Source organism: Sinocyclocheilus anshuiensis, unplaced genomic scaffold (assembly GCF_001515605.1).
Source record: "Sinocyclocheilus anshuiensis isolate Anshui unplaced genomic scaffold, SAMN03320099.WGS_v1.1 scaffold603, whole genome shotgun sequence".
In the NCBI taxonomy this organism is placed as follows: Eukaryota; Metazoa; Chordata; class Actinopteri; order Cypriniformes; family Cyprinidae; genus Sinocyclocheilus; species Sinocyclocheilus anshuiensis.
The window spans coordinates 1011510-1027078 of NW_015551055.1; the positions used below are offsets into that span (position 1 = coordinate 1011510).

At 36.7% G+C, this 15569-nt stretch overlaps 1 protein-coding gene across 1 annotated transcript in view; it reads right to left on the reverse strand.

Annotated features, from left to right (window-relative positions):
* ppp1r14bb (protein phosphatase 1, regulatory (inhibitor) subunit 14Bb) overlaps positions 1-15569 on the reverse strand; it is a 28397-nt gene that overhangs the window by 2536 nt on the left and 10292 nt on the right. The window contains exons 2-3 of the mRNA XM_016451793.1: positions 892-975; positions 745-777 (exon numbers count right to left, since the gene is read on the reverse strand). Coding sequence (XP_016307279.1) covers positions 745-777; positions 892-975 — 117 coding nt within the window. The remainder of the gene's footprint in view (positions 1-744; positions 778-891; positions 976-15569) is intronic.

Below are 15569 nucleotides of genomic sequence, written 5' to 3' on the forward strand. Positions count from 1 at the left end.
TTTTAATCCAAATGATGCGTGCTAAGTGAGTGAACATCAAAGATCACATAACAGAAGTGCACGCTCTCTCTCTCTCTCTCTCTCTCTCTCTCCATACCGTTAAGTAACTTGTGCATTGTTTTACTTACTTGTTTTTGACATATCCGACCGAACTACAAGCTTTCCAGTGATGTCTGTGAGAAAGATATATTCACTCGACAAGCTCGCGCATCTGCGCCGCCGCGCACTCAATCCACTCAGCGTGCTTTGTTTATCAGCTCGCACACATCAGCTATACAGGCGTTAATACTGATTGTTTAACATTATATTCATTGCATAGATATACTTCGTAGTAGACATCCTTAACTCCATTCTGCTGTCTGTTGTTCTGTTGTTGGTGTTTCTTTGTTTGAATATGGCGCTTATCACATGCTGTGTGGTATCGGCGTTTGGTATCGGGGCATTTTAATGAGTACGAGTACAGGAGACCAGTATCGGGCCCGATACCGATACCAGTATCTGTATCGGTGCATCCCTATTAGAAAGTAATGCACACCCTGAGGTGTAACTTCGCATTGCTTCACATCGTGGCTGCATCACCACCTCAGGTGTGCGTTATTTTCTAATAATTCAATGGCCCGTCGTCAATTATTCCATGCTTAATGTTGTTTAAATGAGTAAAATTGAAATAGATTTGTCTAATTTAATTCTGCTACCAATATGTGCATAATTTGCCTGCTCTTAGATATGAGATAATGTACTCACTTCAGTAGGTTTATAACAGTCTACCAGCAGTTCCTGTTGGACAATAAGAGAAAAATAATGTAATTCAAATGTAAAAATCTGCTAAAAACTGAAGATGTAATAGAAATTGTAATACAATACTGAATCTGCAATTCTTGAGAAGGATACCTTGACCCTTGCGGCACGGTCTACATCATTCTCCATGTCCAACAGTTCATCCACATCAATCTCCAGCTCTGGAATCGCCTCCTCCTGTGACACATGAAGTAAAAGGAAATTATCTGTTTGCATCAAGGATACGTCTATATTCAAATACCCCCAAGAAGAAACAGCTAACTGGAAATTACACAACTATTCTCAGAAATGCCCTACAGCTCTAAGAAATTCTGCTGTATTCATGGAGGGAAAAGAAACCCAGTGAAGAAAGAGTAGCAATGACGCTGGTTGCACAGATGATTCTGTAATGTTTGTGTGTGTAAGTGTGTTTGAGTTAAGAGTGGGGATCTGTCTTTAAGGCAGAAATATAGCAGTTCCTTGTTAAGTCCCCAACAGGGTTGATGAAGGTCAGTGAAATGCTGCCCTTTTACCACTAGGGGTATCTCTTGTGTCACACAAACAGTTAAAAGTCAACCTTTGGCCTCAACCATACATCACACAAAATAAAGTTATCCATTTTGTTTGCAGATCAGCACAAAGAGAAGAAAATTCTCGAAGAAACAAAGAAGGTTTTTTAAAAAAATTTTTTATTAAGATGCGTTTCAATTTGCTTTACTTCCCACTTAATCATTCACTTCAGTGGAATTTATGAATCTCACCATTTAGGGGAATGATGGTTATGTTAGTCACTGGAGTGTGTCAAGATAAAAGCGTCTGCTAAATGATTAAATGTAAATGTAAAAATAAGATCCGTGCTTCATGTCTAGCTTGTGTAATTTATTTATTTGGGTGTTAATTTTTTTACAAACAAAAAGCATACAACATGTGAAGCTTATCTAATACAAACACTTCTGTTTAAAAGCTTGGGTCCGGTCAGAAAGATTTTTTTGAATGTTTTTGAGAGAGCTCTATTACGCTCACCATGTCTGCATTTATTTGATAAAAGATACAGTAAGAACAATAGCATTGTGAAATACTAATGCAATTTAACATTTTAGCATATTTTAAAATGTAATTGATTACTGTGGTGGAAATATTGAATTTTCAGCATCATTACTACAGTCTTCAGTGTCACATGATCCTTCAGAAATCATTCTAATATGCTGATTTGAACTCAAATAAGACTTCTCATTATTATCAATGTTGAAAACAGCTGTGCTGCTTAATATTTTTGTAGAAACTTTTTTTTTTCCCCAGTATTCTTCTGTAAATGGAAAGTTTAAAATAACAGTATTTATTTGAAAGTGCAATCTTTTGTAACTAATGTCTTTACTGTCACTTTTAATCAGTTTAATACAACCTTGAATTAAAGTATTCATTTCTTAAAAAAAAAAAAAAATTACTGATCCCAAACCTTTGAACATTTGTCTACATTTGTTGTTTTGGGTCTGATTTGGTAGCAATATTACAAACAAATGTTCCCCCATTCTAAACTAAGGATTAAAATTGGAATTAAAGTTGACTAAAATATGTATTTCCATATCGACTTGTCCAAGCATGCTGTTTACATCTAGTCTGATGTTGCTATTAATCCTGATGTTTGCCCATCCATCTTAAAATAAATCTACTGTTTGATGATGAGGATGTCATTAATTGACTCTAATAATCTTAACTGACATTAATTGATTAAATATGTTAAAGATGTGATGATGATACATCCAACTTTACACATCCAAGCTGGGAAGTTCTAGCTTCATCTAATCATGAGCATGACAGAACATCAAGGCTGAAAAAGAGAAGAGAAATTGAATACAGTGATCTAGCAACAAAATTTCTGGGACCAAATGTGATTTTGCACAGATTCAGATACGCATGTTTGTTTTACTGCCGTGTTTGGCTATTTTTATCAGTCCAGTTCACATATTTGGCCTTGGGCTGTTGGCAGGGCACTGGCCATGAAACAGATCTGTCTGCTTCTCTTTCTGAAGTCAGACGCCTTTGTCTCCCTCTTTCTCACGACCAACTTTCCTAATAGCTCTAATTCAAATCAAAACCCTGATTTAAATTCAAATTCAAACACTATCTCCCTATGTGAGTTTAGGTCTGTTTTCAAGAGTAAAAATCCAACTGTGCCAGTGGAGGCTCCAAACCTCAATTATACGCTGCTGTATTTTTCTCGTCTCGTTCCTTAGGCCTCCAAATTTGGTTTCTTTCTATAAAGTTGTCTCTTTCAGTAAAGACTAGTTAATATGTCTCTCTCTCCACAAAGCTATAAATGGTCTTCACAAGACTTGTACCACCCCCACCCCCCTTTTCTCTCTCACGTTCCCTCTCCCCTTCAATCAGAGCCTTTTCCAAAACACACTTTATCTTCCTCTTCCGGACACACACACTCACAAGCCTTATGAACACTCATAAGCTCATTGTGGTTTTGCTGCAGTGACTCATACGGCATATTAAAATATTGTCTGTCAAGAGAAACAAGCACTGAAGCGAGGAACATAAAACTGCCCATTGCTTCACAATGGAAAACCAAAAGGCACTTGCAAAAACAGGCCTATTTCTAGAGCTGATGCTTTTTTTCCATTCAAACTCTCTCTCCCTTTTCTTGTGCTCAATGCTACTATCAGTACTTCATCTTTTCAGCACTCTTTTGTTCCCCCTTGGTTTGAGCTGCCCAGACCAGCTGTCATTGCACCTGCCCGACTACCCCTTGCCCAAATCTCTCTCTCTCTCTCTCTCTCTCTCTCTCTCTCTAACACAAGCACACACACTTCAGTTCATTCAGGCACACTGATATTGCCATGGCACCGTCACATGTGAATGGAAGCTTTAATTGCTGTATTGAATTAACAAACCTTCAATTCGTGTCTATGTAGTGCACATACAACTAAAGGGTGCATGAGTAACCAGGAGCGAATGAGCTGTAAGAACCACTAGAGCTGGCTGTTAGGGGATGGAATGTGAAATAGTGTATGTGTGTGTGGACACCAAGACAAAGAATGCAAGGCACAACATGTGGGCACCATGTGCTACTAGTCACTCAGAGAGACAAGGAAAAATATAAAAAGAGTAAAAGTCGAGCAAAAAACAGGGAATACAAACTAAATATAACCAAAAAGGTTCTCACAATCAACTAGAGATTAATTTAATCCACTGAGCTGGTTATTTAAACCGAGTCTACAAGCACAGACAACCAATTAATGGTCATTTAGCTGATGCTTTTATCCAAAGCAACTTACTTATTAGAAGCACAGACCCCTGGGTAAAGGGGTTAAGTACCTCACTAGAGACTGATACAGATTATGACTGATACAGATTATTTTTTAATGTTTACGAGTATGATCAAATTTATATGAAGTCATTTAGCAGATGCTTTTATCCAAAGCGACTTACAAATGAGGAACATCACACAAGCAATAACAGTAAATGCCAACAATAGGTGATGTACCACACAAATTTCAAGAGCAAGCTATAGAGTAGTACAGAAACTAGAACAGAAGTTAAAAGGCAGAACAGCACAGAAATGAGAGAACAAGGAGATTTCTATATGATTTATTATTAGGAAGTGCCTTTGATCATGGTTTCAAGTCAAAGGTTTGTGGTGCAATTTCATTTTCATGTGTAATTTTTAAGCTGCACATTTCTCACTTGTGAATGAATAGCTGCTCTGTAAAAAAAAAAAAAAAATAATAGAGTAATTATTCAAACAATAATTTAGCTATCTATAGCCCTATTCACACGGGATTAGTATTATCTGGGGACCTTGTGTGATTTTGAAATGAACCTGTGACATTTCGCATCTTCCAGCCCAGATCCTAAACTTTTACACTTACTACAGCCAGAAAGATAAGTTGTTGTATATTGTTAAAATATGTCATTTACATGCATAATACTCTACTTTCAGTGTACACTTGTTGTGTATGAGCTCCCAGTTGTTCTTTAAATAATCCTAAATCAAACAGTGCTGTCAGCAACTCAGACACATGGGAACACAATTTAATTCTAACTACTTACTGAAGTAACAACGACCAGGGCCACATATATACACACAACCATCCAAAGTTTGGAGTCAGTAAGATTAGTGTACATGTCATATGTACAAACACTGTGTAATGAGCATGTGTACATTGCAGGACCAGACTTTGCAGGAGCAGTAACTTTGTTTCCAGCCAATCTGACTAGAACTGGCAATTTCAGGCAGCTCATCATTTTTGTGTTTAATATTCATCAGACAGTCAGTGAATGGACAGTGGGTGGTCTGTGGCCTGTCTGAGCTTGATACCAATTGCTTTGTGTCCATGTGAGTCAACGTGTCGGTCAATGTGCAGGTGTGTTGAGTTGCTTTAGTCAGAACATGTCTACCCTGGATTTATGGATGACTGCATTCATGTCTGGAAATGCGTGTCTGTGTTCATGTGACCTTTATAATTCAGCATAAGAGTGTATGAGCATCGACATATCTCTTGCGGTCATGGTGAATCTGAATTGACACTATGAGAACAGGAGGGTCTTGGACTCAGCGCTAGGGCTGCACGATAAATCGCATGCGATAATTAACGCGCATCTTATCAGTAAAGCCGGTTCTGTAATCAGCGGTAAATCTCCACCTGTGGGCTTTCACATTGAGCAGCATTAACTACACAGAGCCGTTGTTCACTGACGAGCTGCGCAAAAAATCACGCGAATATGAACGTGGTTTTGAGCCCGCAGGTAATGGAGATTTACCACTGATTACAGAACCGGCTTTACTGACAAGATGCGCGTTAAATATCGCATGCGATTTATCGTGCAGCCCTACTCAGCGCTACATTGACCTATATTACACAGTTGTCTTCATCAGTGAGGATGAGGATGATGGCAATATGGGCTCCCTAGTGGGGGCCCTTGAGGTGCCAGACATAACTTGAAATAATGACAAGAGCATTAGATAAACATTTTTCCAAGTATTGTACAGAAATTGTAATCAAATATCCTTTGTATGTGAATATTTGAGTTAATGCAGCCAATATTCAGGGTTAAGTTCTATCAACGGAAAAAATATATGGAAAAACATCACAACTATGAAAGCATTTACCAAGTACACTAAACCAGTGTTCCAGAAGCTTTAATAAAAGATGATGTCAAGCATGTATTTTTGTAAATCATCCTTATGTTTTAGTAATTTGAGAGAGACAGCTGATTTTTTGCTATGTTTAGCAACTATACAAAATGTTCATCAGGATGTTATATTGGCAACTATATGGACGTGACCTCATTATATACCAATATTCCACATCATGAAGGTCTATTGGCTCTAAAACATTTTCTCGATTTGCGTGATGATGATTGTCTTCCGACCAAATTTATCATTGAAATGGCTGAAATGGTACTCACTAAAAATGATTTCCTATTTGAAAATCAATGTTATTTACAGATTGAGGGCATGGCCATGGGGGCCACTATGGCTCCTGATTATGCTAATCTATACTTGGGTTTTTTCGGAGGACAGGACAGATGTGTTTTCAATAATAATAATGTTTTTTTTTTGATAACATCATTCTGTTTAAGAGATACATTGATGACTGCTTTGTCTACTTTTGTTTGTCAACTTTCTACCTTGGCTAAAATAGTTGACCAATTGAAGCCATCGGATTCCCCTCGATGTTGTTCCATCAAGACTAATCAAACAAACTTTTGATGTAGTTGGGCCTAGCATTTTATTAATAATAAATAGCTGCCTTGTATCAGGGACTGTTCCTGCATCTTTCAAGCATGCTGTAGTACAACCATTAATTAAAAATACTAAATTGGATCCAACGGATTACGCAAATTACAGGCCTATTTCAAAACTGCCTTTTCTATCAAAGGTGCTGGAGAAAGCTATCCTTATTCAACTGCAGTCTTTTTTGAATAAGAATTCTTTATTTGAAGTTTTCCAGTCAGGGTTTAGGGAGCATCATAGTACAGAGTCTGCACTTTTGAAAATTCTTGATGTTCTGCTAGCAGAGGACTCTGGTGATACCGCAATTTTGGTGTTAATTGACCTTAGTGCAGCTTTTGACACCATAGACCATGAAATTCTTATTGCTCGACTTGAACGGGTGGTAGGGATCCGTGGTACTGTTTTAAACTGGTTTAAGTCCTAACCAATAGGAGCTTTTCAGTTACCCTGGGGAAATTTTCATCATCATCGGCCTCTCTTACATGTGGGATCTCGCAAGGATCCATTTTGGGACCCACTTTGTTTTCATTGTATATGCTGCCAATTGGATCTATTTTTAGTAAACATGGTATATCGTTTCATTGCTATGCTGATGATACACAGATTTATGTACCTGTAAAGAAGGAAGAAAACAAACATTTTTAAATATATGAACGTCTAGTTACGTGCATACGTAATTCCCACAAGTGGAGTTCAGGCTTCCTTGTGATTTACAGATAGTTACCTCACATGCCATTTTGGTATTACGTATGGGGTGTGCGATATTGACAAAAAATAATATCTCGATATTTTCTGGGATTTTATCGATGACGATAATTAGACGATCGTTAAAACAACAATTACAATATTATCGCAGACGATATATATCGCACACCCCTAATTACGTATATTGTAAAAGTTACCAGATTACATTATTATGATAATGAAGTTAAAAGATTGGATAGAACATAACATATCCATGGTCAGAAAAGATTCTATTACATTAACTCTTTCCCCGCCAGCATTTTTTTTAAAAGTTGCCAGCGATTTTAATGATTTTCACTCAAATTTGATGACCTCCAGTATATTTTGCTGTATGAATATTTTATTATGCAATACACCAAAATAAAGATCAGAGCCTCTACTTTTAAACAAAAAAATCATTTATTCTAGCTTAAAGCATTCTTTTTTTTTAATCAACAATTGAATATAGGTAGGTTTCATAAAAAATGCATTATTTTGAGCAAAAAAGTGAGAAAATCAAATTTTTATCAAAAACTACATCTGGATAATATTCAGTACGATTATCAAAGCATAAATCCAGTAAATTGCTTCCATCAATACCTCCAAAGCTTGCACAGACATATACCACTTCCTGGATCAACATTTTACTCTGTAACATTATGCAGTTTTCATGTATATGCTGTCTATTGCTGATGATCGCATTATTTTTCCTATGCATCGGTTTACATAAGAGATCGCTAGTTTCTCCATCCTGTTCACGTGTTTTTTTTCGGGAGGTTTTGTACTCGTTCAGAAGATGTGTAATAGCGCCCCCGAGTGTAACAAGGAAACCAGACAGGAGAGTAGATTAACGATGATGGACTTGAACTTGATAAATGGTGTGTATCGAAGTATTTAGTAAGTAAGCAAGATACCTTCTCGTTCATTCATGTTTATTTCATGCTATAACTAGTAAAGAGGAAGAAATGATCAGTTCACGTGCTGCTTGAACTGAGGCGCAACAGCGATCTGTCTCGACACATTAAAGAGCCTCAAAACTGTATTTTTTGTTTGCATTTCTTAAAAATGACAATTTAAAAGCTGAGACTTTGTTTCATACCAAAAGCAACCTACTCTGTCTTGTCTGTCTGTCTGTTGTCAGTTTCCTCTTTGCTTGCGATGTACAGGTGCATCTCAATAAATTAGAATGTCGTGGAAAAGTTCATTCTATTTTTCACTGCGTGGGAATATGATGTGTGGTGTGAGAGCACCATGGCTTGTCAGACATAGCAACAGTAACGAAGGGGGGGCGGGTCTTTGCAAAGTGTCAATGGGACTTACTAGCTTTGTTTCCATCACCCTATTTTTATGCGCATTGTGACGTATTGCATCAGAAACGATGGAAACAGCAATTTCGAAAAATCCCTTAATTTGCAAAAAAGTTTTTACTCTCGATTGAGGTGGTTTTTTGACTTGGGAGATGGGAGATGGAAACGCATTTGCAGAATTATTTCCTTCATGTGCATCAAAAAAGTCATGTGACTTTGCACGATGGGACAGCATAACCTGACTAACCAATGGACTGATCTCATTGCACAGCATCTGAAATGTTGTTATGGTCATTCTTAAATGCCCGAGCAAAATCTGTCATTAAAGTATTCTGTACAGGCCTAATTGCCTCCCAGAACTGTCTTACACAACTGCTTTCTCAAACAGCAGCATCCACCTCCGAAAGCAATGACTACATTTATTGTGTTTCCTCTGCTCACTCTGAGGCGCAAGTAATTTATTTTATATGAAAATGTTATTATATATGTTAAAATATGAATATAAAAATATTATATATGAAAATGATTATATTCAGTAGTTTCTCCTACTTTTCTTATGTGATATTTAGTGCCAGTTTATCAGGAAGTGATGACTCATTGGATGGAAACGGTGCTTATTCTTAAATATTTTATGTGATATAATAATTTTGCACATAAGTTAAATTCGCAACTTTGGATGGAAACCTAGCTAATGACACCAAGCTGCCTTAAAGTTAAAAACTGAAGTTATTAACTTATAATTAAAATAATTAAATAATTAATTAATTAAATAAATAATTAAAATGACTGATTCTTGAATTTAAAAATCTCTGCAACACTGACACTGGTTTTCCTGTTTATTACTGTATTTTATAATGTTCTACTGTATATTAATAAACCCATGGATATATGGTAATTATATGACAAAGTATGCAAAATTAGTTAGATTAAAGGGGTTACAGACATAGCATACTTAATGACACATTTTACCCTACTCTCACCTAACATTTTAACAAAGTTTAGTCTTTAGGTTAGTATGAAGTGTCACATCTATCTGAGCACATGATGTTCTACATTCTTTACACGCTTATGCAAGTGTACATTTGCTCAGCGCTGACAGAGATATTTATGCCTGATATTTGATCACATATTCAAGTGCCAGCCAGCACTTCTACATGTGGCTGATGACTGGAGGGGTTTCTGCGAGTTGGTTAAACTGATAAGATCATGGGAAAAAACAGAGATAAAGAGGATAAAGACAGACAGAGTGAGAACCTGTGATCAGACAGGAAGAAGGAAATGAGTAAACATTAGACAATCAGTTCCACTCATTTGAATTTATCGATAAATCTAAGAGCCTTTATACCCACACATTCTTGTACTGTGAGCATATGCAAAAAGTTGCTTAATATTATCCAGGAGACAAATTATGTTTGAGTCCAGGTGTGCACATCCAACAGCTCTCATCATTGCACAACTATATCCAACATAAACGGAGGAGTATTTCAGGTATTTCCGTTAGATATTTTATCTGTTGGTAAAACCCACATCCTGGGCTGAAAAAGCAATATGCAGAAAGGGAAAAAAATGATCCATTTCATGATGTGTGGTCTACGTGTGGTATGTAAATGCATGTGTGGATAAAACGATTTAAGAGTGGCATGACATTGATAACTGAGAAAAGAGACGTGATGGTGAACATAGCTGATGTCTTTGCTGTTCGAAACATAAGGAACAAGACACAGCTGAGTGCTAACTTTAAAAGATGCATAGCAATAATTGGCTAATCCAAAGATGGGAAGAGTTCAGATCGACAAGTGTAGGAAGTTTAACACAAAACAGGCTTTGCATGAAGATATGTGGGGGAAAAGATGACATTGAAGAATGAATGCTTACAAGACGAGAAATTCTTCTGTGTTTTCCAATGGAAAACATTTAAAAAATAGTGTTTAATCCGAGTTTATCTATTTAAATGTTAATATTAATTTTCTATCCTCCATGAGGTTGGAGATTAATGGTTTAAAAGTTACAAAATCAACAATATCACCAGTGCCACAGAAACAAATACAGTCTGCAAGGAGGATCTGCCCACCATTCTATGGTCAACTAAATAAAACAAGCTACTATTCACCTTACTTTTCAACATGGACGTAGGCTGTTTCAAGTGAATGTGCAAGAATTCTGATTCATTAACCAAAATAGACCTTAGTCAGGTTAGCACTAGGGATGTGCGGGTCTAATCAACTAAACGGTACAGCTCCTACTAGTCGACACTGAAAACAATAGTCGATTACACGACAGAAAGAAAAAATGAAAAACAAAAACAGGATTTTATAATTCACATTACCATCATTTTAACATTGCATTTAAAACATTTTAAATAAGTTAAAATAAAACGTTTGAAAAATAATACATTATTTTTAAAAGTTTATCTGGGCGGAAACTACATTTTTACCTCAGACCTCACATACGTTTTCTTCGTGTCAGTTGCGGCAAGTTCAAAAATGACCATGCGAAAGACGAGAAGGTGTGGGATTATTTTGAATTAGAAGGAAGCGAAAAAGTTGAGTAAACTGTGTAATGTCAAATTGTCTTACAATAACTACTTGAGCGATGCGTAATCATATTCAATACAGGCACGTAGGCGTTAGCTTAGAGGCTGGCCAAAGCCAGCAAATGTCAATCACGTCATTCACTACAACCAGTCGGTGCTACGATCCCATCCGCGCCGTCTATTCCTCTAACGAAGACTCACTTCGGTGGTGGTGCGGGATGTCCAGGCGCTTTCTGAAACTCTATCTAGGGATGGGCGTATCGATCCAAAGTATCGATATATCGATACTGACGTGAGTATCGAAAGTATCGATACTCAAACAAAAAATATCAATACTAAGGTGTGTTTTATTTACCAGTGATTTTGTTAATTTAACAACAAAAAAATTCATACAATATGCATTGAATTGGACGAATAACCTTTGTTAGCGAGTAATTGTGTAGGATAGAACTATTTTCCTGCTCATTTGGACACGCAAATGTTGCAAGACAGAACTAATCCATCATCGGATACAAAACTTTCGTTTAAACGACAGTCAAATTAGTTAGCACCATATTTAATTTTTGACAGGAATGAAAAAGAGGCTGTGAGGGATAGAAGTGTAGTGCGGTCAATAGATTGTAATGTTGTTTAACAGCATACCGACTTTTCAGCTAACGAAACGTCTCTCTGAGTAAAACACTCAATAGACCACTCCATAAAACAGTTTTGAAAGTTGTGAGTTGTGAAAATTAGATGATCCAGGAAGTTTATACAGTGCATGCTATTGTAAAGACTGTCTATCCCTCAGCCACATTTTCATGCATGTTAAAGGGGTCCTATTATGCTCTTTTACAAAGTCTTGATTTTGTTTTGAGGGTGTACTAGAACATGCTCTCATGCTTGGTGTTTCGAAAAACGTATTTAGGCCTGTTGCAGTAATCAATATATCGACTTATCGCGCAATATATGTACATGACCTCAATCATTTTTGGTGACGCAATATATCGCCCATTATATTTACTTAAAAATTAATGTCACCATGTTTTGTAAATTCCACTTGCGCCTGTGTCTTATTTTTTGTTCTCCATACAAGTGCATTTTTCTTTTTTTCTACTTATTACTTTGCACTTTTTGTTAGAAATTGTTTATTTACTATTTATTTAGGTTTTGTAAGGTATCTAATATTTTGATACTTAATTTCCATGATCTAAATATTCTTAAAAAATTGTATATATTCTTAAAAAGTTTGTTGTCATTTGGAAGTGTGTAGGCCTTCTTGCATCATTATGCTGTTACATTATGATTATATATACAGTGGCATAAAATGGTCTTTAAAATGACAATAATATCGCTTATCGCAATTATTTCTGTAGCAATATATCGCACAACAAAAAGTTGTTATTGTGACAGGTCTACGCATTATTTTTCACATAATTTACATTATTAAAATACCTTTCTCCCCAGCCTGGCACAAACGGCATGATTAGTTCCGGGTTTGATGAAGGTCCGCCTTCCGAAAAACAAAATGTGTTGTGATTGGTTAGCTGTCCCAGTGCGTTGTGATTGGCATACAGCTTAGATGGTGTTTCAGTACTGCCACGCCCCTTGCCAAAACCAGCAAGTTCTGTCTGTTGTGGTATAGTTAAGGATGGCGTCAATATTGGCATATCAATTTGAGCCAGATTCAGACCCAAAGAATATTGGAACAAGAGGATCGCGCAGAACCTTTGCACGCACGCCCGAGAATATTGAACAAGAGGATCGCGCAGAACCTTTGCATGAACGGATATTACAAGAAATATTAGAGTGGTAATGTTAGTTTTTTTTTTGGCTAAATCACGTTTTAGATACGATGTCAGCAACCGCTTAAAAATAAGTGCATTTACTATGTACAGATAAGTGCAACGGTAATATGTATTATGTTTATTGTTCTTTAATTCTAACATTATAACATGAATTGCAGTGAAACTGTTAAACAGTCGAATTTATTTATACCATAGTCTCATAATCGAAGTGTAAATTCTGCAGATAACATCATTGTCCAGTATTGAACTGTCAGCTATTTATGAAAAAAACAGCGTTTCTTTGACATGGCGAAAACTTGACGCTACAGCAGCTTTTCTTCTTCTTCGTTTTCTCTGATGCACCAACTCTGCAGCAGCACTTCTTCATCGTCGTCTTGTCTGATGCACTCAACCAAGCGTTCTATCACGACCTCGCCCCTCCCCACCCCATAACCATTCGAATTTCTGTAGGCAGGAATTATTTTAATGATATTCTAATGGGCCACTTTGTGACATCACTAAACCACGGAAAACAACTCTGTAGTCCAAACGAGCCGTTCGTTGTAGTTCTTGAAAATGTTTTTTTTTTTTTTTTTTTTACGAAATATCTCCCTTTGGAGTGGACTCTGAGATTTGTAACTTTGTAGATCTTTTTTATGCCCAAACATACACACTACACATGTACTAAAATTCAAAAAGTGAAAAAGCATAATAGGACCCCTTTAAATTCAATATGGCTTCTAACCTGATTAATGTCAATGGGTAAATAACTAGAAATAACAGTGCAGTCTACAATAATATGATAACAAATTACCAGTTTGTACAATTAAAACAACTGGAAGTGGCTGATGCCGTAAGCCTTGCTTAAAGTTAAAATGCAAGTTTAAAATGGCTGTGCCCGCTTTTACGTTAAAGATAAGCTGCTATATGAAGACTGTAGTGATTCAGCGATTCAGCAAGAAAGACAAAAAACTGTGCTCAACAACATCCATTTCCTGAGGTCTTTTGTAATAATACATACTATTGCAAATAGTATTATGACATCCAGATGAACTCTAAACTAAAAGGGGAGAGACGAGAGAGAAAGTAAACGCCCTTAGGTCTCATAAAGCCTAAAACCTACAGAAGTTTGTCCTCAGTCAATCTCCACCTCATACAGCTCACTTTACTAACCTCTGATCTATCTCATGTAAACACACACACACACACACAGAGCTGTCCTATTGATTTATTCTCAGTGCTGGCTGCAGTCTGACATTATGACAGACAGTAGTGGTGCTGACAGAGGGCTGGGAGAGGAGGACTAGGGACACATGCCGCCCCAGGAGAGAGTCCTCTGGCTGGGCTGAAGTGGACCAGAGAGGGGTGGGGGTGTATTTCCACACACCCACTGACTCTCATCACACACTAGCACACTGACGAATACACACAGGCGTAAGCAGGACTTTTTCCTTTCATTACAGCAAAAAAGGAACATTTTACCTTAATTAAAACAACAGCAATGCTATAAGAGAGAAAGGATTCAATCTTTTGTTGGTCTCTTTTATTAAAAAATATGTTTCTATCATTGTGCATTACACAAGTAACTTAGACTGTAGAGCGTTACATCAAAATGAAATGAATGAATTATTGTAAACAAACTCTCAGTGTCTGTGAATGATCACATTATGTAGCAAATACCATGACCCCTAGGGAGGGAGAGCATGCTTTATAAAAGAGACCAAATCATACGGGAGCTGTTCCCATAGAGATACTGCAGCTCATCTTAACACAGACACAAACACAAAATAAACAGATCACTACACATCTGACCTTCCACTTCCTTCTTGACAAGCAGTAAAAACATAAGAAAAGGAGACTCACAAACAGCCATTAGAGAAAAGAGTCCAGATGGACTGAGAGAGTCTGTAGTGACAGAGAGAAAAATGTAAGGACTGCAATGACTGGATGGATTGTTGAGTCTGTGACAAGCAGAGAGGCCTAATTAAGATAAACAATAATGACGTTACACAATTAAAGAAATCACAATCAGTCCATAAGCTTAATCAACTGGCAAACCCACAGAACTGTTAAGAGATTTAAGACTGCTAGAAAGCAAGCAATATATTTTGGCTCAGTCTGAATTCATCTCCCTTAATCATTTAGAATCTCTGGCATCCTCTTTCAGGATATGTGCAACCAAAAGTAAATGTCTGATTATTCAGCATTAGTGTGTGGTAAGTAAATATATAATAACCTCTATTTAACATTTTACATTTTTTTGTATTCTGTAACATTATGCTCTTTATAAACACTTGTGTGTGTTTAAACATCTTTAATATTTACATAGCATATTTATTTCAAAGCTGTTAGAAAAGGATTTCCTGGCCTGAATAAATACAGGTGCATCTCAATAAATTAGAATGTCATGGAAAAGTTCATTTATTTCAGTAATTCAACTCAAATTGTGAAACTCGTGTATTAAATAAATTCAATGCACACAGACTGAAGTAGTTTAAGTCTTTGGTTCTTTTAATTGTGATGATTTTGGCTCACATTTAACAAAAACCCACCAATTCACTATCTCAACAAATTAGAATACTTCATAAGACCAATAAAAAAAACATTTTTAGTGAATTGTTGGCCTTCTGGAAAGTATGTTCATTTACTGTACATGTACTCAGTACTTGGTAGGGGCTCCTTTTGCTTTAATTACTGCCTCAATTCGGCGTGGCATG